At 39.9% G+C, this 27,878-nt stretch overlaps 1 protein-coding gene and 1 pseudogene across 1 annotated transcript; both read right to left on the bottom strand.

Moving 5' to 3' along the window:
- Positions 1 to 27: 27 nt before the first annotated feature.
- On the bottom strand, positions 28 to 27,878 carry ARG1 (arginase 1). The gene is made up of 8 exons (XM_073627287.1): positions 27,721 to 27,878; positions 22,294 to 22,366; positions 17,049 to 17,223; positions 13,136 to 13,295; positions 11,642 to 11,736; positions 10,057 to 10,161; positions 4,877 to 5,013; positions 28 to 735 (listed from the first exon to the last, which is right to left on the bottom strand). Exons 1-8 carry the CDS (start codon positions 27,778 to 27,780, stop codon positions 569 to 571), a joined length of 972 nt encoding a protein of 323 aa, XP_073483388.1. The 5' UTR covers positions 27,781 to 27,878; the 3' UTR covers positions 28 to 568.
- Positions 3,129 to 3,332, bottom strand: LOC141141923 (U2 spliceosomal RNA; annotated as a pseudogene).

Here is a 27,878-nt window from a genome sequence, read left to right as displayed (position 1 = left end):
AAAGTACATTCTGAGCGCACAAATATGTCCAAAACATGGTTCCAAATTTAATATTGCTTAGACATTTAACAGATGCAATTTGAAAGCAGTCAACTGGCAAAGGATGTGTTCTACATTAACTGCACTGCAGCAGAAGTATGTAATCCCCCCCATCAGACAGAAATGGAGGCATTGTAAAACTTTTCATTTATATCAATAAATTAAGACTGGTAACATCAAAACCGCAAGCTATTCTTCTCTCTAAAATATATATAAGATAAACTACATTAACAAGCATACAAAAACAAGTGGCAGAGATCAAAGACCTCAAATTCGAAATGCTTACTTTCAAAAGAAAAGAAGTTAATATAACTTAAATATTATTTGTGCTATGATTCCTTATCTTGTGCAGTTATATTTTTTCAACATGAGAATGAAAGAAATTCTCAACTCTACTGTATAATGTAACAAAGTTGCTGAGAAATGGCAATTTATGCATTTTGATATGAGTATTCTGTCCATTAAAATATACGGTTTCTAATTATTAAAAATGAAGTATGCAAGGTTGACATAGCAGAGGACTTGGCATTCAGATCAGATCAGGAACACGCAGTGAGGATGCATGAAAGCCTTCTCGTGCCTTCCCGAAGCAGGACAGGATCATATTGAGGGAGGTGTTTACAGTCAGCTTGGATTCCCGCTCTGTTTCTCCACGCGATGGGTTGACCTCCATCATATCCACTGCAGAAAGTAAGCCTAAACCAGGAAAAAATGTTGGCTTGTTAAAATGTGTTCAGCAAAAATCTTACCAAACCACCACAAAAATATTAGATTTGCTGCTTTGTGAGACCTTTTTAAGGTAAAAACATATAATAAAGCGTTACGTGAAGTGGATCTATTATCCACACTAAACAGTTGGAATCTAATTGAGAGAATGTGAGAGAAGGTTTGAGATCTTCTGCCGAAATTACATGTAGTATTGATTTTTTTAAATGAAAAGAAGTTACCACAACTAATGAGCCACAGGATCCTCTCTCTCCTTTCACAGATTGTGTTACATGCAGTGAAAGCAATGAAAGAATTTTCCTAATGGAGGAGCAAGGAGCGAGTCCCCGGCCTAACTTTTTTTTTTACAGAAGCCCACTCTGGAGCCCAAAGCTATTAACCATTAACGCTTGAAGACCGGGAGAGGACGGGGCATCCCTGCACAGAAGAATTCTTCAGGATCCAGCTGCCTGCACATATGGGACCTACTTCATTACAGTTAAGTAATGTCACTAAGGCTGGTCATAGGTCTCTTTTTTTTTTTGTTTAGCTAGCGGGGGCTGATTGAAAAGAAATGAATGGATTCCCCCTATCACACAAGTAAGGTAGATGAAGGAATCCTCCTCACTCTGCCATTGTATTCTAATGCCGAGTACACGCGACCGTTTTTTCCGTCAGAATAAACTCTGCCGGTTTTTCCGACGGAGTTCTACTGAAACGGACTTGCCTACACACGATCACACCAAAGTCCGATCGTTTAGAACGCGATTTTGTAGGACGGGACTAGAAAAAGGAAGTTCAATAGCCAGTAGCCAATAGCTGCCCTTGCGTCGTTTTTGATCTGTCGGAATAGCATACAGACGAACGGTTTTCCCGATAGGTATTGATTCCATCTGAAAGATTTAAAACATGTTCTATTTCTAGGTCCGTCAGAATTTTCAAAAGAAAAAGTCAGATGAAGCCCACACACGATCGGAATATCCGATTGAATGATTCCGTCTGACCTTTTCTGCCAGAAAGTCCGGTCGTGTGTACGCGGCATAAAGACTGGAACTCTCCTCTGCCAGAATGTACTGATCGGTGGCTGCAGTTAGCTAATGGGGAAAAGTTTTTCAACAAAGCCATTTGACAGAAGTCGTTTGTTAGATCGACTTGTGTTGAGCACACATGGTTTGAAATTTGGCTGGTCCTTTCTGAACTGGATGCTTTTTGATCCATCTATGGCTAACTTCAAGCTGTGCAGAAAAAATAAATGAGCTAAACATCAGTATTGTAGCAGAAACTTAGGCGACAGCTAATATATAGATGAAATACATAAATGGGAGCTGTAACTGGCAGGGGAAATTCCCTATTTTTTCACTCCTGCAGTAAAATGTTTTTTGTTTTTTTTTTTTTTTTTGTTTTTTTTATTGAAAGCCTATGGCATGCATAACACACCCAAAAAACTTCACCCGGTGCCAAAAAAAATGTGCACACACATAAAGAGTGAACACAAAAAAGTGCAACGGTACACAGACGTGCCAATGCCCTGAATCCCCCGAGGCGTTAGGCTCCAGACGGGGACAAGGGTACTTACAATGGTCCATCTGGCCGAAACCAGACGGACCCCGTTCTTCTGGAGGGCCTGCCGACCCACCCAAGTACTAGGTGAGGCTCCCCCGAAGAGAGACCCCATGAGAGAGGGCGAACTAAGCCAAAAGGCCATGTCCACCCCTTCCCAAGACTTTCAGGGCTGGCCCGAGGACCCGAATCCCTACTCGTCACACAGTGCAACAAACCGTGTACAAACATAAAAAGACAAAAGGTGACAAACATAGGCATCAATTAAATAAAATAAATACAATAAAGTGGGGAAGGGATAGTGAAGAGGAGAGTGAAAAAGGTGGCCATTGTGTAAAACAATGACCAGGCCCTCCGGCCAGGAACAAAAAAAATTCCTCTGGTCCAGCCAAAAGGCCTGGCCCAAGAGGCAGGTGCTAAAAAAGCGTGTTCTATAGTGCAGTGACCGTGGTGCCTCAAATCAAAGTGACTGCCACTCACAGTGATTTTTTGGCACCCCTGGACTGCCACTCCAGGGGCACATACTTCATAGGCTTTCAAGACCAACCCTGGCCAACGGCCCAGACCACCACAGCCCCCACTCCAGGCAGAAAGGCATGAAGTTCAGGGAGCTTGGTGAGAGCCCTTTACCATCAGGCTCCACCGTCGCTCCCATCACTCCTTCCTAATTACATTTGGGTAGATACTAACCACTCCCCCCCTCCCAAAGGAGGAGTAATAACTGTTCATAGCTAGAGCTACCCCAATCTAGGCCAGAAGGCCAGGGACCCGACCCTCCGGCCAGACCCAGATGCAGCACCCATTCTCACCAGGAGCACCCTTCCAGACGGCTCAGACTCAACCATTGGCCGGTCCCCAGTCTATCTGTCGGGCAACTCAGCATAGTCCCTGCTGAAGACCGCCCTTCCAGGCACTATAACACCATTGGAATTGCTGGGCCTCCCCAACGAGAGTGCCACAGCGCCTCCTCTGGAAACTGATAAGAGCAGATACTACACTTGATCTTAGCCAAAAGGCCGAGAAGCAGTCAAATAACATTTAAGCCGGCCATAGACATTTCAACTCTCGGCCAGTTCAGCAGGGAGCAGCTGAGATTTGAACCAGCAGTAATCACTGTGTTCTCCCAGCAGGGATGGCTCCCCCACCGGGAGAACACAATGGCTCTGCAGGAGGGATTTTTCATCAACACTAAATGTGTTCATGGGGAAATTAAGCGATTTAGAAAATTGATCCTTCTATGACTGGCTTTAGAGGTCATGTCCCTCTGTGACAGGACAGTGAAACAGAATTAGCAGAACAATGGGGCTCATCTCTCAGTAACTCTACTCTCTCCTATCAGCATGATCCTTGTTAGCACATGAATGAAGGTATTGCTTGCATACATGTGATTACACAGTATACTGTATATTCATGAATACAGAGCTGTATTCATTGTGTTTATCTGCCTGGAGTTCAGCTTTTAAAAAACATGTGAGGTGATCAATCTAACAGAGGTGTCAAAACTTGTGGTTATCTAGATTTGTGGTGTGTTTGGTAATGTTCAATAAGCCCTTATACCCTATACTTGAGGCCTGTACTGTACATAGGACTATGAGCTCTGGAAAACTTGGAGCTATGCCCATTCCCTGTTTTTGATCTCAACAGTTAATAGTGACTTTCACAGTGGACCATGTGAATAAGAAAGGACGTGGCTTAGTTTTGCAAAGATGATTGGAAACAAATTAAAAGCAAAACCTGAAGGACTGCTGGCTGGATAGAGGAAAATTAGTGGCAACACTTTCATAGTGTAGGATACAAAATAAGGTAGTACTGAGTATTACCAGGGATGTGGACTTTTTAGGCTAAGAAACAGTGGATAAGATATAGCAGTATAAAAAATATAAATTTATTGAAAAATACAAATATCTAAAAAACAAAATGACAGCTGTAACATAAAGCATCTATGATTATTGTGCAGTGAGCCCTTTTATGTCTACGCGTTTCACCGTTAGGCTTCCTCAGGACACGGCCAAGGTTCACAGATGAGACAGAGAAGGAAATATGTCTCTATCTTAAATTGAAATGCAAAAACATGCAAATCACGGTAGGATGAGAAAGTTAAATCAGCAGTTAGAAAGTATATTGGATATAACTAAATATCTCAGCAGGGGCATGTAGATAGTGTTACTAATTATGGGAACAGTCATTAGAGGGAGGATGGCCAACACCGGATGCACCAATTAGATCCAGGATTTAGTAACAGCAATGCTAAAGGCTCAATATAAGCCCATCGCTGCATATTCAGGATACAAATACTCCAGCGTGCCCCTGGGAGACAGCATTACACTGCAGTCATTTTGTTTTTTAGATATTTGTATTTTTCAATAAATTTATATTTTTTATACTGCTATATCTTCTCCACTGTTTCTTAGCCTAAAAAGTCCGCCTCCCTGGTAATACTCAGTACTACCTTATTTTGTAGCCTCAATGTTTTATGGACGTGGCTTATCTCTGGTGCACTTTCCTCCCCTTGTTTTGCTTTCATAGTGTAGTGTGCCTGTGTATGCAGACTGTTGGGGGAATAGTAAGTTACCTGTATTGTAAAGCTGCTCTGTGATGTACATGCCCTCTCTGTAGGTGAGACCTCCAGGGACGGGTGTGCCAGTAGCAGGCGCAACACTAGGGTCCAAACCATCTATGTCAAAGCTTAAGTGGATGGGTCTTTTCTTCCTGCAGATAATGAAAAATTTCAAACATCATACATAGGCATACACATTAAAAAGTCATAATTAAAACAGTCCCTCCATGGCAAAATATTCCTTAGAGGACATCATAAGTATTATGGAGGCTGCCATTGCTGACCTTGCTTCAAGAGAATGTCAGTTCCCTGGCTGTCCTACTGATGGATTACTTTCAATGCCGAGTAACTGAGCTACCAACAGGAAAGAGATAAGGAGTTCTGATATTTTCTGATTCTTATTTACAGCATGTTGGCTGCAGGTCTGTGAATTAAAAGTATTAGCCAAGATGCAGCCAGGCATCTGATGTATTTAGGATAAGGTCAGCTATAGCAGCTCCTATACTTGTCTAATGACATCCATAGTTGCACCAAGTTTACATCAGCTGAACATATACTGTATATGTCAAGTGATCCTGTAATCACTGACATATGAACATGCGAACATATTCCTAGAGAGGGAATTTTCCTCAGTATGACCTGTTCAAATCAATAATATGAAACGCCATAACAGTACTAATGATCCTTCTTTTCCAACTCTTTTTGAATGTGAAACAAGCAAATGTGCCACTATTCAAGGCTTTTACCAGCTAAAGCAATCGCTATCAGGTGAAAAGACTACAAAAATGTAAAGGCTTCAGAAATCCTATAATTGTGACCATTTTACTGTGTATCCTGCATCCGCTTGGTTTAAAAACCTGATTATCTACAACAGTTCATGTTTAAATCACAGGTTATAACTCCAAAGTGGGAAACAAGTGAAATTTTTCTACTGTCCCTGTATTTGCACTTATACTCCAATGTCCACACTAAAGTCACTAGCTACTAGAAAAAATATACAATACCACGCTACCGTGTAAACAAATGTATGTCTAATCTGGATGAACGTGTTGCAATGACCATGACACAAGCACAAGAAGAATATTTGAATTTGTGCTACTACTGAGGTTACATACATTTTTAGTTTATTTGACAAAGCAAACTTAAAGCGGACCTTCAGTCATTTTTTCATCTATTAAATCTTCTGCCCTCGTTGTTTTAACTTTGGATAGTAAAACGTTTTTTTTTTCTGCCAGTAAATACCTTATACAGCCCACGTCCTGTTTATTGTCTGGTCATTAGCCTAGGCTTATGACATCATGCACAGCTGTCTCTCTCACTCTCTTGAGAATGTGCCAGGAAGGGAGGGAGGATGAGTCATAAGAGGGCCAATGAGAGCTGCAGAGCTGGAGACGTGCCTCTGTGTGTCTCTGTAAATCCAGGAAGTGAACAGGCAGCAGCTTCAACTTCCCACAGTTAAAATGGTTGCAGCCAGACTCATTGGAGGGAGATTTCTGCAGCATATTTGTCAAGTACAGAATCACAGTATATATAAAATAATATGCAAAGTGGTTGGAGGGAAGCTTCAGAATGGCAAAGATGTTTTTATTACAAATTATATGAGCAGACTGCAGTTCCTCTTTAAGTAGTCTGACCTTATTTCTCAATTGGCTGTTTTACAAGACATCATAAATCTCTATTTTAGTCATAATGATAGCATCATATTAAATTACATGACAAACCTGATGCATCTGACATTTGTCTGAAATAGAACAAGGGCTGGATCACATGTGAGATTTTTGATTGTGTCATAATCTCTGAGAGATCACATCACCAAACAAATGTAATGTAAATGCAGATCCCCTTGGATCAGGGGTGATCCAAATTGGTGCCAAGAAAACAAAACAAGGAGGGCACTGGAATGTATTAGAACTGCATATTTAAAGTAGAACTATAGGCAAAACATTTTTTTTCTTATTGGATAGAGCAAACGGGGAGGTTATAACCTCTCTTGATTTATATTTTGCCATCTGTGCCCCATTGGGAAGATTTACCTTCACTTGCTGTCCCATAGCCAAAATACAGTCAGGTCCATAAATATTGGGACATCAACATAATTCTAATCTTTTTGGCTCTATATGCCACCACGATGGATTTGAAATGAAACAAACAAGATGTTCTTTAACTGCAGACTTTCAGCTTTAATTTGAGAGTATTTACATCCAAATCAGGTGAACGGTGTAGGAATTACAACTGTTTGTATATGTGCCTCCCACTTTTTAAGGGACCAAAAGTAATGGGACAATTGGCTGCTCAGCTGTTCCATGGCCAGGTGTGTGTTATTCCCTCATTATCCCATTTACAAGAAGCAGATAAAAGGTCCAGAGTTCATTTCAAATGTGCTATTTGCATTTGGAATCTGTTGCTGTCAACTCTCAATATGAGATCCAAAGAGCTGTCACTAGGCTGAAAAAACAAAGCAAACCCATCAGAGAGATAGCAAAAACAGGTGTGGCCAAATCAACTGTTTGGAACATCCTTAAAAAGAAAGAACGCACCAGTGAGCTCAGCAACACCAAAGGACCCGGAAGACCACGGAAAACAACTGTGGTGGATGACCAAAGAATTCTTTCCCTTGTGAAGAAAACACCCTTCACAACAGTTGGCCAGATCAAGAACACTCTCCAGGAGGTAGGTGTATGTGTGTTAAAGTCAACAATCAAGAGAAGACTTCACCAGAGTGAATACAGAGGGTTCACCACAAGATGTAAACCATTGGTAAGCCTCAAAAACAGGAAGGCCAGATTAGAGTTTGCCAAAAAACATCTAAAAAAGCCTTCACAGTTCTGGAACAACATCCTATGGACAGATGAGACCAAGATCAACTTGCACCAGAGTGATGGGAAGAGAAGAGTATGGAGAAGGAAAGGAACTGCTCATGATCCAAAGCATACCACCTCATCAGTGAAGCATGGTGGTGGTAGTGTCATGGCGTGGGCATGTATGGCTGCCAATGGAACTGGTTCTATTGTATTTATTGATGATGTGACTGCTGACAAAAGCAGCAGGATGAATTCTGAAGTGTTTCGGGCAATATTATCTGCTCATATTCAGCGAAATGCTTCAGAACTCATTGGACGGTGCTTCACAGTGCAGATGGACAATGACCCGAAGCATACTGCGAAAGCAACTAAAGAGTTTTTTAAGGGAAAGAAGTGGAATGTTATGCAATGGCCAAGTCAATCACCTGACCTGAATCCGTTTGAGCATGCATTTCACTTGCTGAAGACAAAACTGAAGGGAAAATGTCCCAAGAACAAGCAGGAACTGAAGACAGTTGCAGTAGAGGCCTGGCAGAGCATCACCAGGGATGAAACCCAGCGTCTGGTGATGTCTATGCATTCCAGACTTCAGGCTGTAATTGACTGCAAAGGATTTGCAACCAAGTATTAAAAAGTGAAAGTTTGATGGATGATTGTTAATCTGTCCCATTACTTTTGGTCCCTTAAAAAGTGGGAGACACATATACAAAGTGTTGTAATTCCTACACCGTTCACCTGATTTGGATGTAAATACCCTCAAATTAAAGCTGAAAATCTGCAGTTAAAGCACATCTTTCATTTCAAATCCATTGTGGCGGTTATAGAGCCAAAAAGATTAGAATTGTGTTGATGTCCCAATATTTATGGACCTGACGGTAGGTAGTGAGAGGAAATCCCTGCAAATTAAAGGAATCCCTTGGGGACCCGCACAGGCCACCAGAACTAGTGTCTCCATTAGAAGATTTCCCTTCTATTACTTTTCTGGGGACACAAATTTGGAGATTTTCTCTTACTTTCACTTTCAATGATAATGGTAAACAGGACAAATAGGATAAATCACAAACAGCAATAAAAACTGACAGGTTCTAATTCCTCTCCACTCTGTCCAAAACTAAAGAAATGTTTTGCCTTTAGTTATACTTTAATGAAGAAAAGAAACAATATCTCACTTACTGTTCAGTAAACATCTTTAAGCCTGTAGAGGTATGAGAATGGGGTGTACAGAGAAGCGCAATGATTTGGCAATGATCGTTGGGCTGTATGCTGTAATGCTGGCATTGGTGCCCTGAACCAGCACACAGTAAGTGTGGTGTCAATGGCTGCTGAAATACCTCCAAGTGAAAATGCTTTCCCTGCTAGAATGGTGAAAAGCCATCCTATGTACAGGTCCAGCGCACCAGTACCAGCATCAAAGCATACAGGGACGTCTCTACATGCCACACTGCTGGTAACTCTATGGGCTCACAGATGCTTAGTGAATTGTGCGATAATGTCTCTTTTCTTCATTAAAAATAAGCAATCCTTGTTTTATTTTCTTTGCAACAGCTTTTCTCAAGTCAAAGCTGCACTGTGATGATCAAATGAGTGGAAGATTGGATCAAGTAGCTTCAGGGGAAGTGGATGCAGTACAGATTCACAGACCAAATAAAGCAGAAGCAGGGCGATTCTTGCACTGCAGCTACTCTTGTACAGCTTCCTCTACAGCAAGGAGAACAATCAACAATCATTAACACAATGGTGACAATACCAAATCTCACTCCCTGTTTTGTGAGACTAGCAGTACGAGGCAGCAGTGACATAGATGATCTCACACTAAAAATATACAACAATAAATCTCTTGGCACAGGACGTTCACTGCTATTTTTCAGAAGAAATTATATGCAAAAAGGTAGATTTTTTCAAGGAACTTAACCAGACACAAGAAACCTTTTTAGTTGTTCTCTATAAAATAGTAAGTTTCTACCTTTGAGTTCTCATCTGCTTTAATTTTTAGAGAGCTGGTTAAGGTAAAACAAAAAGACCACAGAACATTTTAAATAACAGAGGTGCACAGAGCATACAAACGTGTGGTTTGGAGATACCCATGCTTCTCAGGTGCAACAAATTACTGCTGAAACCCAACCTGGCTAATGGACTTTTCCCCCTTAAGATCTGTTGACTGAGGGTATTCACTGAGATCTATAGCCCCCGGTAAAGTATAACCTTGATGATCTTCAGATCCTACCAGTGTTAGCAAGGTTGGGTTATCAAATGTATCATGTTAGAGTGGCTCAGGAGTCACATGTGACCTTTAGCTACCCTTTGCAGTTATTTGAGGTAGATTTTCAGCATTTGTTTAGTTCCATGTGTACAATGCAAATAAAATTTTGTGCAGTTCATATAATTTATACATACTTTCCAACCAAAAATTCAATAGTTTCTTCCATCACTTTATTTATTGTAAGCCTGTCCACGTCTGACATTGAGTAGCTCTTAATCCCAAGAGTCTTCAGAATATAACTGCAAAAAAAGCATAATAGCATTTCATAAAAGTACATGATAATGTATATATAAAGGAAATGGCAATGGCAATATATTGTCTGGGGAATTCCCTTGTCTGGCGTTCCTATCCCTTTTTAATTTCCACAAATAACGAATGACAATTATAACTCAACCCCAGGAGAAAAAGGGGCAGTGAATTGAAAAAACATCTGCAGAAGTGAATCACACTGGGGGCTAACCAGAATTGTGTTTGAGCTAGAGTTGATTAATCTAGGATCGAATTATGTGCATCATACTCTATGTTCATTCTATATTTAGCTCTTATTGACAGCAGTTTTTCAAAATTCAGCATATTGTGTAGAAATGTATGTAAAATATTTTTGTTTCTAAATGTCTTTGTAGTCTAAATAGGTACCCACTTGAAGATATTTTTTCCTTATGGTTTACATCATTCGTGGTTTCCATTGTACATTAAGGTACGATGTAGGGTTAATTTACCAGTTATGCAACCTACCAGGAGGGGGTTTGAATATTCCTCTCCCCAACATCTCCCTTTTTTTTCTTTCCTTGTGGGTGTTCTTGTCTGAGCAAACCATCCTAATATCTTATTTACTAATGGTATTTTGTATTCGTTTATATATGTTGTTTCTATGATATTTTTCTTTTTTGTAGTTTATTTGTAGTTAGAGCTATACATAGCATATGATTTCTGTGGTCCTAAAGAAGCGGGGCTCCCACGAAACACGTAGACCATCCTAATATTATCTTATTTACTAATGGTATTTTTATTCATTTATATATGTTGTTTCTATGATATTTTTCTTTTTTGTAATTTATTTGTAGTTAGAGCTATACATAGCATAAGATTACTGAGGTCCTGAAGAAGCTGGGGCTCCCACGAAACTTGTAGACCAGCGTACTATGAAATCATTGATCAACTGAATTCAAGCTACATACCAGCTTTATTTTCACACCTTATACTGTATGGTATATACAATGACGTTTTTATGTCTTTTAACATGTAACTCAATAAAAAAATTTGTACAAGTTTTTATACAAATTTAGTGTGGTCTCAGTTCTCAAAGGCATATTTAAAGTCCTCTTCTGTGTCTCTATTTTGTTTATCCTTATATTTATTTTGGGATGATGCCAATGAGAACTTGAATAACATATACAAATGGCATCCCAACCCAGGTTTTCAAAATAGTGTAGTCTAATTAGGTACTCTTGGCATTATACTAATGTTCACTAGTAGATGATACTACAGGTTAAATTATGTATTCAGCCAGTCATAAACTATTTAGATCAAGCCATTATATATAAATGTGTGATACTTCAGGATGGAATGTTACTCTTTTTTTTTTTTTATAGAATTGAGAACTTATGACTGTACTGTATATAATGGACTTTAAAATGTTACGTAAGACAAGCTTGTCCCAAAGCATCTACAATTTACAGTTCACCTGCTACTCAACAGAGAGCTTGAGAACGGACTTACTGCTCTCCAGGGTCTACATCTCTCAGTCCAATGTATACTATATCTTTGGCAGACAGACTTGGCTGCACCCAAGAGAATCCTGGGATGGCTGGCACCTTAGAAACAAAAAAGAATAAGCAGCTTTACTATTTTAGAATTCAAACTTTTATTTATTCAGATAGTATACAGGGTAATGAGGATGGATAAAAGGCTGAAACCCATCTAAACCGGTAAGATACTAGTTTATACCAGGTTAAAGTGTAAGTAAACCCCCCTATCGTTTTCAACCAAGGAAGCTGCCATCTTTGCCTCTGTTTAATCTACAACTGCCATGATGCTGCACGTGATCAGTTTAGACACCAGCCATTGGATGGCTTGACAGTTTGGTTGAGAGCACAACCAATGGTAGTGTTACATTTCCGGCACATGCCGGAAATTAAACTGTTTTATGGATGGGTTTACTTACGCTTTAAAGCAGTCAAGACTTGTACAGTTACATTCTGATTGGTTGACATGGGTTACTTGACTTTGCATAATGCCCTTTGGCTAATTATATAAATCCATATTTATTTTTTAGAGCTGTGTGCAGGTATGAGCATTGATTGCACCATAGCAAATTTGTTTTTTCATACTTTGTTTAGAGACAAAGGATAATAAGACAACACAATTGGTTGAAGTCTGACTCTTCAGCAAAGGTAAATTACAGAACATTCATTAAGACACACCCTAATAAGAGCGCAAGATAACAAGTGTATTACAAAACACACAGCTTATAACCTCTCCATTGTCTTTGAATACTAAAAAGTATCATCGGAGCGTATTGCTCCAAGGTGGTGCTCAGGGAGAGGGGAAACCATGAGTAGTTAGGGATAGTTTGAATGGTTCTAGGGTATCCCATACTCAGGTGGAGAGAACTGTGACTGAGCAGGTGCCTAGCTCAGCAAAAAAGGTAGATAAGATGAAGAGTAGGGAAAGTGTGGTAAGGAGAAGTAGGGGAAAGGAGCAAACATGTTTTTTTTAGAGGCGAGTACTGATGATTACATTGCTTGTACATCAATTAGTTAATTTTAATTATGGTTGTTAAGATTAATGACATTATTTTTAATCCGCACAAATTTGTTTTCCCATGAAACTGCCAGAACCAGTTTGAGTAAATGATCCCTGCCACAGTTGTCTGTTTATGTGCACCTGGATACATTGGAAATAATTAGAGGAGTATTGCAAAACATGGGACTGATATGAAAAAGACTTCAATGGAAAATTTTTTCAAATAAAAGTTGAATAGACATTATACGTGGGTTGCTGTGTATATACTGTATACTGTATATGGAGTTTATCTCATAAAAAAGAGCTTGATGGTTGTTTTCTCACATCAGACCCCTTTATGTTGAATTACTTGGTAGAAACATGCTGTCATTTTCATAATTGCTGTCATCATTCATTACGTTCAACAACAACTAATACACAAGTGATTGCAAAGAAAATGAGCAATGTGTACTGGAAGCCTTGGCTTACCTTGGTTTGTAGCTCTCTGATTAGGAAAGAAACAGGTTGTCCATGTAGATTGCCACTGGGTGATGTTATTGGAGTGTTGATATCTGCATGGGCATCCACCCAAACAACACACAGATCAGGGTGAACCTTAGCATGTCCTGTGATGGTCCCAACTGCCAAGCTGCATCAGCACAAAGAATAAGGGTAAACAAAAAAAATGTCACAACAGATTGCTTGGGGACATCTGGTTCATAGGCCATTATAATTCTTCTCTTGGAACAATGTGTTACAATTTAAATGTGTCATTAGCACACAGTATGAGGCAAACCAAATTCAATTTCTCTCCGCCATTACTCTACCAAGCCTCGACAAAGAACAGAAATGTGGGCACCACCCTACTGCTTGAATATCTTTCAAGTTAATCTGGGGGGGAACTAAAGGGATGGGTAAAAAATATTTAACAAATGTATTTGCTTTTTCTGCAGAGATCAGGATCTGGTGAACTCTGATGGAATCTAGATATGGGGTTTGTCACCAAGTTTAGAAACAATCCATATGTTTGTGCCATTTTTTTTCGATTTATAAATCTCCATACAAAGGGTTCCCTGCAACACTTTCAAGCTAACCAAAATACTAACTAATCTGTTTCAGCCACTCAGATTAAAAACAGAGGTTTTTTACAAATATAAAATATGTGTGGAAGACACAGTGTCACATCAAGGCATCTCTGATAAGTGTGGTGCCTAACTGTGAACTACCCGTATTCCTAACTATGGGAAAATATATAGCAATGCACAACATACAGCAGGCTCACCTGGGGGCATTCCTTTTCTCTTTTAGGGTACAACAACAAACCAGAAGCCCAGACATCACTTAAACAAGGCAGCTGAAATTCTCCAATGTGTGTCTGCACCTAATCCTGCCAATGTCTGCACCAAAGCAACAATGATAACTACTCTGGTCTGTTTGACATTAGCAAAACAGAAAGGTGTACATAGGCAGGGCATTTTTTTAAAAGACCAGGATTCTAATGGCTGTGAGTTTAATTGGCTTACAGATTTTTATTTTTTTTTACATTGCTATTTATTAGGAATGTTAACATAACACACCTAGGCAGAAGAGTAAAATTCACCACAACACACACACAGATCTGAATGGGTTGCCTGCATTAGAGTGAGCTGCTAGCCCATTCAAAATAAATAGGCTGCTTAAATGCAGCACACCTAACACATAGTAAGGCAACATCTGTCTACTCCACTCAAATTTTATTTAAGTCAGACTTACTACTCATTTGCAGCAGGTGCACTATTATAGTCTAACAACAAGTTTACAAATTAAACAGCATTGGTTGAGATTGCCATTGCTTTAAATTAGAAAGTAGCACACCTCTGTGATATTTTGTATTTTAGCCATGTAAATAAAATTATCATTGCTATTCCATATGTGTATTTATACCTTTATTAAATATACAACCCATTCATATCTGCCCATTTTCAAGTTATGTGTATAGTCTTTTGCAGAATTTATGGTTTCAGCTTTGCTTTACACAGTCCAGTATATTTGAGAAGAGTTTGTTTTATTTTATTTCCATTGCTCCAATGAAGAACATAATGGAGCATACATACAAACAGAAGAAAATTAGCTATATGGGAGCTGCACAAAGCAAACAGCCAGGTGCCTTTCCTTTCTATCTTATAGAGACCAAAATAAATTTTGATTGGTGGTTATGACTTATCAATTGTGAGTGGGGGTGAGCTTCCACGGTATTGCATTAGTACCCTATGTAGGTATATTTAGTTCTTAAATTAGAAAATAGAGAATCTTCCATTACCATATGTTTTGAAGTTGCATGATCCTGGATTTTCATCCTGATCCTAGCTTCACTGTTTGCAGTAAATGAAGTTGGGACTTGTGCCCTGCATGCATGATCCATGTCAGTGGCAGAATAAGTTGTGACGCATGATAAGCATGACAGCCCTGGAGACTACACCTTTGAAAGCAAGTCAGCATTAGCAGCTTCCATATTTCTAGCCTTGGTTCACTAGCTTTAGTCAATTTTAGACAGTTTTGAATAGAGTAGGGAAAAGCTGGCGATTCCCATCTGACAGTTGAATGTAAATAAAGGAGCCCAGACAGTGAAAAAAAAAAAAAAATGCTGCGTGGGTTCTTCCCCAATCTATACCAGGCCCTTCAGGGTCTGGCATGGATTTTTAAGGGGACACAATGTCAAATTTTTTTTTTTAAATGGTCCCCCTCCAATATCCATACTATACTCTTTTCTGAGTATGGAGCCCATCTTTCCAGGTATAGGGGGGGAGACAGGCGTGCACCATATTAGGCCACATTCAATCAACATGGCCCGGTGGTTGTGGGGGCCTGCAGGCATGGGCCTTTTTGGAGTCTGGAACCCTCTTTAACAATAAGGGGACCCAAAGATCCCAGCCCCCATGTGAATGAGTAAGGGGTATATAATACCCCTACTCATTCACCAAAAAAGACAGCGGTAAATAAAAGCACAAATACAAAAATTGTAAAAAGTCCCCTGATGTACATCCATTGTCAATCACGTCATCCTGAGATGCAGATTCATGTCAATCATGATGAACAACAGCTGCCGACCCGCAAGGAAAAAAAAATGCCACCTGCCAACACCCGACTGCTCCTGTTGCTTACAATGCACCAATTGATGCTCTGCTTCCCCCTGCAGTAAACCAAGGAGCCAGATCACCCAGTGACATCATTCATATGGTGACATGTCCATGGTCAAAGACATCACTGGGTGACTCCATCCCTTTGATTACTTCAGTAGTGGCAGAAGCAGAAAGCCATTTGGAGCAAGGCAAGTGACAAGAGCGGTCAGGTATTGGCAGACAGCAGTTTTTTTTTTCCCCTGATTTTGTGATTGCCATAGAACTGCAACACAGGACTACATGATTGATGATAGATGTACATCAAGGACATTTTTAAAATCTTTTTAATTGTAAAAAACTTTTTTTTTACCACTGTCTTTTTTTAGTGAATAAGTAGAGGTGAGATCTGTTGTTCAAGGGAGCTTGCAAATTCAAATAAGTCCCTTGCCTGCAGACCCCCCACAATCACTTGGCCAGGGTTGTTGTGAAGAGGTCCATGTTCTCATCAACATGGGGACAGTTTGCTTTGCCACGGGGGACCCCCTGACATAGTACCCCCTCCTATGTTGAGGGTATATTACCTGGTATGGTTTGGGGGGGCGCACATTCATCCCCCCCTTTTCTAGCCACCTGGGCTGCATGCTCGCATTAGGGGCTGGTATGGATTTTGGGGGGGACCTTAAGGCATATTTTTATTGTGGAGGGCACCATTTTTTTGTTTGTTTGTTTGTTTTAAATGCCCAGTGCTCTTTTGCTGTTTGGGGAATCCCAGGCTGCCAGCAGAGAATGTATAAAATAAACAGCTGGTTGTTAAAGAGCAGGCATCCGCCGGCGTCCTAACAACCAGTGAACGTCACTGGTTGTTAGGACGCCGGCAGATGCCTGCTTTTTAACAACCAGCTGTTTATTTCATACATTCATTAAATAGTGTGTAGCTAGATCACAACTTATTTTACAAATGCATTTTTTATTGAATCGACTTTTAGATCAGTGTATGCAGTGTTTATTGTCCATTTCTTATTTTTGTGGTAAATACAGCATACATTGATAGTGATATGAGATTTTAAATATCGCGTGTAATATTTGCAATAAATGATTCACATTATCCAAATATTGCATGCAATATTCCTTAATGAACTGAGCCCCTTGCCAGTATTATCTCTTCTCTAATTTTTATTTTTTCATATCCGGTCAGAGAGGCTCTAACTTCAATCTGCTTTAATCAAATGGAAAATAAAAAGTTTGTCTGAAGTTGGACATTAAGGTTTTTTTTGCAGATTTTGTAAAAAAAAAATTATAATCACCTGTGATCTCCACCGAGGGTTAAGCAAACTCTTCCACTTCTCTTAACTTCTGAAACAGCATTAGCAACTTTCTCAGCAGCTTGCCCAACCGTGCGTGGATTCTTCACATTCTGGAAGGGTTCATCACAGGGCAGCTCAGGAAAATGCAGATCACCGTAATCCCTCACCTCATATTCTGCAAAAAAAAAGTCAATAGTAACATAACATAGAAATACAGAATTTTATGCAAAACTTAACCATCAGTAATGTGTAGAATGTTGTGTCATGTACACTTGGCATTTCTTTGTTTGTAAAACAAGCTCTAGAATTCTAGAATATTGAAATTTAAAGGACAAATTCACTTTAATAGAGTTGTTCATTAAATGTTCCTTCCACCCCTTTAAAGTGGAATTTCAGCTATACACCTAACTTCTAACACCTATGCAATCTAACTTGTGTTAGAAAGATGTATTTACTTACCTATTTTCAGGTTGCTCCAGTCTGGTCAGGTGATCTGGCTCCCCTCGGTCAGTCAGTGCGGCTGCAGGGGAGAGGAGGGAGTGCTGACAATTGATGGGCTATTGAAGCCTATGGGCGATATCATTGCATGCGTAGTAGGAGCTAAGTATGACTGGCACTGTTTTTTTAAAAGGCTGGCTGCACAATGAAGAACTGGAGGCAGGGCTAAAGGTATCTATACTAAAGGTATAAAGGTAAAATACTGTATATATAAAGGTAAGCTAAAAGTAGGTGGCTGCCACTTTGAGTGGAATTCCGGCTATACACTAACTAGCCTTAAAATTGCCCCCACCCCCCTTCTTAAAACCTATGCTAAGTAACCTGTGCAAGAAAGATCTTTATACTTACCTATTTTCAGGCCACTCAGGTCCAGTCACAAGATCTCCCCTGTGTCATCCAGCGACAGCTGTAGGGAGGGGATAAAAAGCACTCTGACAACGGCTAGTAAAGCCTACAACAGTGATATCACCCATAGGCTTTAATGGCCCATCCATCATCAGCACTCCCTCCTCTCCCCTGCAGTCGCATTGGTTGGATTTAGCATGCTTATTTACATGCAGTGAGCACCCAGAATTGTACCTGTGCATATTTGTGTGTATGCATATTATCATCCAATCCTCAAAGCAGAATTTCACCCAAAAAGGGGAAGTTCTGCTTGTTAACCTCCTCCCCCTCCTCTTTAACAATTAGCACTTTTTTTTGGGGGGGGGGGGGGGCATGTACCTGGTTTTGACAGCAGCAATCCGAGTGGAAGTTTAACCCCCCCCCTCCTTCCCCACAGGGGACTGTGGGAACATTCAAAAAGTGCTGCTCAGGTTGCCCATGTGCAGTGGGAAGCCAACTGTGAAGCAGCAAGGCTTCACTGCCGGCTTCCCTTAGTTAAGATTCCAGCACCTTAACCCGAAGCTCATTGATCAGGTGAGGATGGTGCTGGATCCCTGGACAGGTAAGTGTCCCTATATTAAAAGTCAGCAGCTAGAGTATTTTTAGCTGCTGACTTTTAATGTTTTTGGAGAGACTGTAACTCCTCTTTAATTGCCATGTGTTTCTGAGGTCACAGATGCTGTTCCTACTATGTTTGCAAAGAGGTCCATTTAGCCCATAGCCAGCAACAGCCCCCCTCCCCCCCAAAAAAACACCCACTCTTATGTTTATAATTTGGGGACTGGCATGGAGAATATGATGGTGGTGGTCACTAAATTTTTGGTCCTAGGTGCGTAAAATCGGAGGTTCCAAACAATATATACCAAACTAACAGAACTTCTTGTATTTTTTTTTTAAAAGGGCAGTAATTAAAATGAACTAGTTGTATATGGAATGTAATTTCCCACTAATATGCAGGCTTCCAAGCTTAATAAACATTTCTAACAATATATTTACATTCTTCTGGTGGCATGTTTAAAGCGTAACTTCACTCTCTCAATCAACATTGACTATTTTTAAGCCTCATGCTGATAGCATTAGTAAATAGGAAAGTATATCACATTTAGTTGTTTTAATTTTTTTTTACATTTCTTCAGTTAATTTCTGTTTTCCAGGCCTAGGAAAACTATGTCATATATCCCAGGAGTCTTCAGGGGAGAAGGAGGGGTTTTCTCAACTAAGCACACCCTCCTGCCTGCATGCCTAAGCTAAGGGCAGATGGGTTCCTGGAAGTAAATGCTACATGAATAATCTGCCCTTACTCAAGTGGGCCAGAAATGCTAGGGGGTGTTTTTTAAAGTGATCTCTCAGCAAAATAAAGCATGGAGACATCGATGGATGGAGGCGTTTGCTTTGAATGAATTAAATAGCTTTTATCAATTTGTGTGTTTAATCTGATTTATGATGAGATTATCAGACGACGTTCGTTTGTTTTTTTTTTTTTTTCTTTGCATGCTAGTCCCATATCAAAAATGAAGTTTATTAAATTAAAGTTACAAAAATTCTCGCATGACAGAATAAAAATTCGGAAGTGATGTAATGTGTTGTAGTGTAATTGTATTGTATTTTCGAACGACAACTGTACTGATTATTCAAAAATTCTACGATCTGGTATTGTACAAGAAAAATTTTCTTGCTTGTCCCATCAGATTTTACATTAATTGTCGTGATCGGCTTTCGAAAGCTGTGTACTAATGATCAGATTATTGTACAATTGCTTTGAATGTTGTATTTTCCATACGATTTTCTGATTAAGTGTACGGGCCATAAGAAGGTGCAATTTATTAACCCTTTCATGACTAAGCCTACTTCTGACATTTGTTGCTTGCAAGTTAAAATCTGTATTTTTTGCTCGAAAATTACTTAGAACTCCCAAACATTATATATATATATATATATATATATATATATATATATATATTTTAGCAGAGACCCAAGAGAATAAAATGGCAATCGTTGCAATATTTTATGTCACACTGTATTTGCGCAAAAAAGTGTCTTTTTTTTTAGAAAAAAGACACTTTCAGGAATTAAAAAAAACCTAAACAGTAAAGTTAGCCCAATATTTTTGTGTAATGTGAAAGATGATGTTACGTCGAGTAAATATATACATAACATGTCATGCTTTAAAATTGCGCACACTCGTGGAATGGCGAAAAACTACGGTACCTAAAAATCTCCATAAGTGATACTTTAAAAAAAAAATTACGGTTACCAGGTTAAAGCTACAGAGGAGGTCTGGTGCTAAAAATTATTGTTCTCGCTCTGACGATCGCGGCAATACCTCACATGTGTGATTTGAACACTGTTTACATATGCGTGCACGACTTATGTATGCGTCTTCTTTACTGCGCGAGCTAGCGGGGACGGGGTGCTTTACAAAAAAAAAAAAATTTTTTTTTCTCTTATTTTATCTATTTTTATTTGTTTACGTTGTCTCTGTAAAGAAAAAAAAAAAAATTCTGATCACTTTTATTGCTGTCACGAGGAATGTAAACATCCCTTGTAACAGTAATAGGTGGTGACAGGTACTCTTTATGGAGGGATCGGGGGTCTAAAAGACCCCAAATTCCTCCTTTGCACTTCAAAGTATTCAGATTGCAACAACTGCGATTCTGAATACTGTAGTTTTTTTTTTTTTAAATCTGCGCCATTGGCAGCCGAGTAAACAGGAAGTGACGTTGTGACATCGCTTCTGTGTTTGCACATAGGAGACTGGATCAAAGCTGTTTTCCAGCTTTGATGCAGTCTCTCTCTAGCTGGCGGAAGTGCCGGCTAGAGAGTGGTTGTTATCCCTAAAGAGCCCGCTCTAAAAAACGGTACCAGGGTGATGCCTGAGGTTGCATATCACCCCGGTATAACCCCTGAAACCTGAGGGGGCTTACGCTCGGCGCTAAGGGGATAAGCTTGGAATGGAAAAATTAACTAATATTGCAGAAACACATGATAAAGGAGGCAAGTGATCCTAGTAGGCTAACACATTTTAAGTGCTGTTATTCAGATGCATAGCAATGTTCCCCACTGTTACCTGCTGTGATTAGCAATAATACTGTAGCTAGATGATCCAGTTATTGTGTAAAAAAAATCACACTAGCTATTATGACAATTATAGCCATTATACAGATATTGACAAACCTTGAAATTTCACAGTTCCAGAGCCTAACAGGAAAAGGATTACTCCATGTCTGCTCAAACTATAAATGCGTCATAGATAAGGGTATAGCAGTGAATCACTACTGGCTTTTACAGGCAGTGACCTAAGATTCTTTCCAGTAGGAAATTTACAGTAGATGTTAACACATCATTTCACAGAAAAGTATAGTAATGTAATAGTCATGACTAATATTGTTGGAGCAAGGCAAAAAATATTGCATACATTGTGGTCAAGACAAGTGTGTTGTAAGGACAACAACATTTACTCACAACTGTGCAATCTAATAAATGTAAAATGTATTTACACCTACTATATATTTACTACATGTCCCCCTTCACATAGCAGAACTTAAAAAAAAAAAAAAAAATGTAATAACTGCAGCTTTTTTTTGGAGACTCTGAAAATGTAGAAAATGTTTTTGTTTTTGTATATGCGGGAGCTGTGCAGCTGTGCTTGTCATTATTAATCATGTTTGTACTGTGCTAGCAGATTTCATTATCAGTTGTAAACTGGATTTGACCTATCTATCCTAACAAAGGATTAAGGATTTTGAAAGCTTATCCTGTCCTAAGACTTTCTATTGGGAAAGACTCCCACTGAACTTGTTCAGAAATGTTTGCAAAAAAGTGCATGGTATACGCCGATAAATACAGTATTTTAATATATTGTCTCTAATGATTCGCACCTTTAAAGTCCCATATCTCCGATATGTTTTTATTCTAATCTAAAGGGGATGTTGGTGCCGTATCTTTTGTAAACCTTGACACTGATCTCTGACCACATAACCTACCAGACATTTATAGAAGTCACAAGACTGCTCTAACTGCTGATGAGAAAAGGTATTTAGAAGTTTATATTTAATAATATAATTGCATTTCCATGTTCTGAGTACTGTGGGAGACCAGATCATATGAATGCAGGGTCCTGGGTTTAGTAACACTTTAATATTGCAAGGGAGATTCCTAGGGGACCACAAACTTTGATTGAAAAGAAATATTTGAAAAAACATTATTTTGTATCAAACGATATGCAAAACATCTGTCTTTTGTAAAAAAGGAAAACAAGCATTTGCATCTGCAAGTTTTACCTATGCATAGTTTAACATTTTGAATGATATACAGATGGATAGAAAAGCAGACATATTCTTACAATCACTGTCAAATTTCTTACCGAGTTCTTCCAGTTTTTCAATTAAACCTGCTCTCCTTATGTAAATTGGTCCTTCTTCCACTCCACCTCTGGCCTGTTAAAGAAATATAGATGATTTGAATGATAAGATTATATCCATCAGACATATACAATTGATTTTTATATTCACATATTGTTACACCACAATAACATACAGATTTGCTTTGGTTAAACTATTTTTTTTAACACAATCACATTACTAATTTTAAAAATGCATATATCTTATTATGAAATCACATTCCAAGGGTAGATGATGATGACGCAAATATAGTAGAGAGAACATTCTGGCTTTCGGGTTACAGTAGAACCCTACGGCACATATGGGGAGGGGATGGGTTTCCATATAGCTTCATCTTGATGCATGCGCAGGTAACTTGCATGTGTGCAGATGTGCTACATGGCTCTGCTGAGACATATAAAGAAAAAAAAAAAAAAAAATTTTAAAGTGTGTGTGTTGGGGTGTTTGGGGGGTGAGAAGGCAGGGAAAAGTAAGTGGGTGTTCAAGGTGAAGGTCTGCCGGTGCATTTTGAATTTTTCAATACACGCTATTCAGTGGAGACTCTAGCTTTCCTATTTAGGGGGGGCACATGGGGGAACAAGGACAAAAGTAGGGGGGGGCAACTTTAAAAAGCAATTTTATATATATATATATATATATATATATATATATATATATATATATATACATACACACAGTGTCTTGAAAAAGTATTCATACCTTGTGGACAGCCTCTTGCTCCCTCTTCTCTCCTAGTCCTCTCCCCCCTCCTCTTCCCCCTCCTGCTTGGCATGCTGGGGGCTGCAGTCTACTCCCAGGGAATGTGGCCAATAGGAGAGGGCATTGCCGGGCCGGGTGAATGAGAGCTGCTGGGCTTAGGGTTGCCACCTTTTCTTCAAGCCAAACCTGAACACTTTAGTGGTACACAGCTTTTTTTGTAGTATAAACTATATGATTGTAAAAGACCTTTGGTGCCCCAAGGAGGGCAGTAATGCGGTAGGCTATGCACGCCACAGCGAATAGTTAGTATGACCAGATTGTGTTAACAATGTGCGGGGCTTAAAGGGGCATGGTTAAATTAACCAAAAGCTTTCTTGTATCCATAAAATAAGCTTATATTGCTGTGCCACAAGTCTCACAGACATGTCTAAATGTGCTGAAGTGCATTGTAAGCCCACTTGCAATGCATGGAGGGCCTGAATGCAGAAAAACACCTGCACTACCACACACAACTGTGCACATGACTTGTTAACTCCTTTAGGCCCCTTTCACACGGGCCCCTCCGTGAAGTGGAATCTGCTTGCTCAGCGGCGATCTCTCCGCTGATCCCCTCTAAGCTGGTGGATGATGGATCTGTGTCCGCTCCGCTATTCAAAGTAGACACGGACACAGTCCTGTTCTCCTCTATAGGGCAATCGGATAGAAATAGACTGCCTCTCCGTTTCCATCGGATGCCATCCGATCTACCAGATGGATGGAAAATAGGACCTCCATCTGTCTGTTTTTGGCGGACAGGATCAGATTGGATGGCGGTGGGTGTCAGTGGGCATCCACCACTCCATAGGAGAGACTGCTGTGTCCGGTCAGGTCTGCCTAAAAACTGACAGGACCTGGACCTGACCGGATCGCCTGTGTGAAAGGGGTCATAGAGAACTTGTGATAAGAAGAAGAAGGTGAGGAAACGTCATAGAATAATCATATAATAACTTATATAGTCTTCTGTCCACAGCACCCCATATGACAGGTCACAGCTCAGACCATCTCAAAGACATGTCAGGAGAAACCTGGGAACTGAGAGCAGAAGCCAGCCCAGAGCACCCCCCCCCCCCACCCCACCCCTGCATACGTCCACACTATTCCTGACACCTGGAGAGCCGGTGTTCTGCCGAGAAAGTTCCTCTCGGCAGATAAGGACCCCCCTCTACTGCGCAGGCGCAGCGCTTGTGCAGTAGGAGCCGGCGGAAATAGCCGAATAGAAATCAGCTGTACACGGCGCCTGTAAGAGGGCCCCTCACCGGTTCGCTTCGCTCGCCACGCTTCGGGCACAGCCTTGCTGCGCTCGGCACTTTTTTATTCTCCCTCTAGGTCCACTTGGATGGTGGGGCTTGAACCTGGACCCAGGGCACAGGTGCCGTGTACAGCTGATTGAACTTTTTCAGCTTTGGCTATTTTCGGCGGCTCCTAGTCATTCGTACTGCGCAAGCGCAGCGCCTGCGCAGTACAGGGGGGTCCTTATCCGCCCGGGGGAGCTTTCTCGGCAAGACACCGGAAGTAATTAGGAGCCCCTCTTCCACCCCAGGCACACTACACACTGTCCCATTCAGAAACAAACAAAGCCAGACACTATGCACATATACATTTAGATTAGATCGTGTAATTAGTGAAACACCTGGGCTGGCCTCTTTGCTACCTTCAGTGCTGCCATTCTAGCCATGCTCCAGGCTGCCTGTGTCACAGGAAACAAGCAGAGTGTGATGCTTGTGAGCTGGCCGGGTGTGTCCTCCATTATCAGACATTTTTGCATTACAGGCTAAGTTATGGTATCAAAGCTGACTATTTTTACACAATTTTTGCTTACTTCTAATTGGCTCCTAATGAATCAACCCTCTGAAGCCAAAATGAACTAGCTTTTTCATACAGTAACTGGTTTCAGCTGACAGGTGATTTTTAAGTAAAAAAAAACAGGCAAAGTTTCAGACATGCCCTTGGGCAAAGTGAGCGTTATCAACACCTGGGAACTTGACTGATGCATGCCGAATTATGCAATCTAATCAGAATGATTTATGACATTTGTGTCATTAAACTTGACTGTGAATACATGCATAAAAAATTGCATTTTTTTCACATATTTTATGCAGCCTTGCAGCCTTATCTTTGATAAAGGTAAATGATAATTATCGCCCCTAAATGTCAGAACTTCAGCATCCCCCCCCCCCCCATCACCACCACCACTATTGAGTTCAACAAATTAGTGAAAAAAGCCAACTGGATTTCAAAGCACAGTATCCCCTATAAAACAATCAAATAACTGATTACTGGTATCAGCTCACTGAGAGAATAGCTGATTTTGATGCTTTGGGCTACTTCTTTTCATATTTTAATCTTTGCTGGAAAACACTGTGGAAACACTGTGGAGGAATTGTCAGCACCATATGGGTAGCTTGGATGCAGCATTTTCATCTGGCCTTGTGTAGGGAAGTTAATATGTAGAATGTGGGTGCGAAGATGAGTGTAATTAATATGTAACACTTACCTTAACCAGTCCACAGATTAGACTTTACTCTATATTTACTATGATCTTTTATCTATCTCATGTTAATAGGTTAATCTTTGTAACATTTGCACAGTAGAACTGGTGTAAAATTGGGTTAGGGAGAATAAAATTGCAGCCAATAAAAAACAATTAGTAACATTCATTTTCTAACTCTAATGCTCAACTCCAAGAAGTCTAAAACAAACCCTTGCAATGGGGCTGCACTGGAATTGCAAAGTTTAGTTGCTTGTTTATTCTAGGGGAGATTAAAAATGCTTTTACTTACCTGATATTCCCCTCCGCTGGAAGGCAGCGCTCCTCAATGCTCCGGCGGTGGATTGTCCTTTGATGTCATCACGTCCAATTCAGAGCTTGATGATATCAGGACCTTAGACCCCTGGAACATGGGGAAGAAGATGCTGATGGAACCTAGCTATGTCCTATGTCCCCTAGAACTAAACAAGCAATTAAAGCGAAGCTCCATCCAAAAAGGGAAGCTCTGCTTGTTTGCACCCTACCCCCCCTCCATGCCACATTTGGCACTTTTTGAGGGGGAGTGGGTACCTGATGTTGACAGGTACCTGCTCCCACTTCTGAGTAAGATCGATGTGGCAATCTCTGAGTCTGCCTGGCCCCTTCTCTTTCCCCCACTGCCTTATGGGATACACACGGGTTCCAGAAGATGGCAGGACCATTCAGAAAGCGCCGCGCAACTCGTGCATGTGCAGTAGGAAACCGGCAGTGAAGCTAAGGCTTCACTGCCGGTTTCTCTTAGTGAAGATGCTGGTGTTTGCACCTGAAGCCGATTGAAGAATCGTCTTGGGAGGCCAACATCACTGGATCCCTGGACAGGTAAGTGTCCTTATATTAAAAGTCAGCAGCTATAGTATTTGTAGCTGCTGACTTTTAATGTTTTTTGCCCAGACTGGAGCTCCTCTTTAACCCTCACAATGCAGGCGCAGCCCCACTGCAAGGGATAATTTTCAGGTTCTCCAGAGTTGGGCTTTAAGCTCACATTACTTTTACACATTGCAATCTGATCAGAGAAGCATTGTACATTTAAATTTTGATTTATCAAAGCTATGTGATGTCGGAACCTACCTAAACTAACCAATCAGACAGGCCCTTGCACTGTATAATTGGCAGATAAAAAATGAGATTGCAATGTCAGATAGTACTGTGTTTTGTGAGCTAATTGGAGCTGAAATGTAATTGGCTCCTGTTGGACATACCTCACTTTTCCTCTAATGTGTATAGTTATATCAAACCTATTAAAGCCTGAAAAAGTTCTAAAACTAAATATAAGATGAAAACATACTTAAGCAAAAGGGTATCTTTAGTGAGACCTCACATAAAAATGATTGGTAGAGCCAGAATTACTAGCAGATACATTTATCTTTCCTGAATTAGTTGAGCTTGCTTGCCTGTCAGGCTTCTCTAAAGCACCATTATATGATGGCTATTCTTTACATCCAAGAGGGAGACTCGATTGGTTGGAGGCGGCAGTGTCAGTTTCCCATCTACTGAATCTACTGATGGTTTTGACACATTTAGCTGAAGGCACTCTTTACTTATGTATTTTTTTATAATATGATCAGTTTAAAATGCCCAGCTTTGGACAGATTTTCTTTAAGCCTATGTATCACTTCTTTTCTAATACATTATAGTTAATGAGATAAGTTAATTCAGCAGTAAAGATGCTGCAACAAAAATCATGCAAGCAACATAGGAACATGTACACTTTATCGACAATAGCAAGAGCACTACCAAGAAAACAAAAGTGTTAGTACAAAAAATGGGAACAATTTGATTGACTACTATATGTTAGCTTTCTATACAATTCCACAGTAATTGTGCACTTTCTGACATGTTAGAAAAAAGACTCCAGGAAAAAAACAAAAAAACGAAACAAAAAAAAAACAAAAAAAAACAAAAAAAAAAAACAAAACGAAAAACAAAAAAAACAAAAAAACAAATATATACATATATATATATATATATATATATATATATATATATATATATATATATATACAGAACAGGACATGTTTTCCAATGTTTCAGTTAATTAGTAATATATGTCTGACTTCTGTTTCAGATAAGGACTGTTCTAGCATAATTTACAAACAACAAGCATTCTTTATGGGAAATATCTCACCTGCCCTTTAGAAAAGGGTGCTCCAAGAACTCCTACTGATCTCTTAGTTCTTTCGCTCATTGTGCCTGTCTCTACTTGTGTGTGTGGGTCAGCTTGTTAGCATTCTCCTTTTGTACCTTTCTGGTTTGCCTTACGGTGAGGTAAAGAGGTGTAACATC

This window comes from Aquarana catesbeiana, linkage group LG04 (assembly GCF_042186555.1).
Source record: "Aquarana catesbeiana isolate 2022-GZ linkage group LG04, ASM4218655v1, whole genome shotgun sequence".
Lineage (NCBI taxonomy): Eukaryota > Metazoa > Chordata > Amphibia > Anura > Ranidae > Aquarana > Aquarana catesbeiana.
The sequence above is the reverse complement of the archived record's forward strand: the minus strand, read 5'-3'. Positions and strand labels throughout refer to the sequence as shown.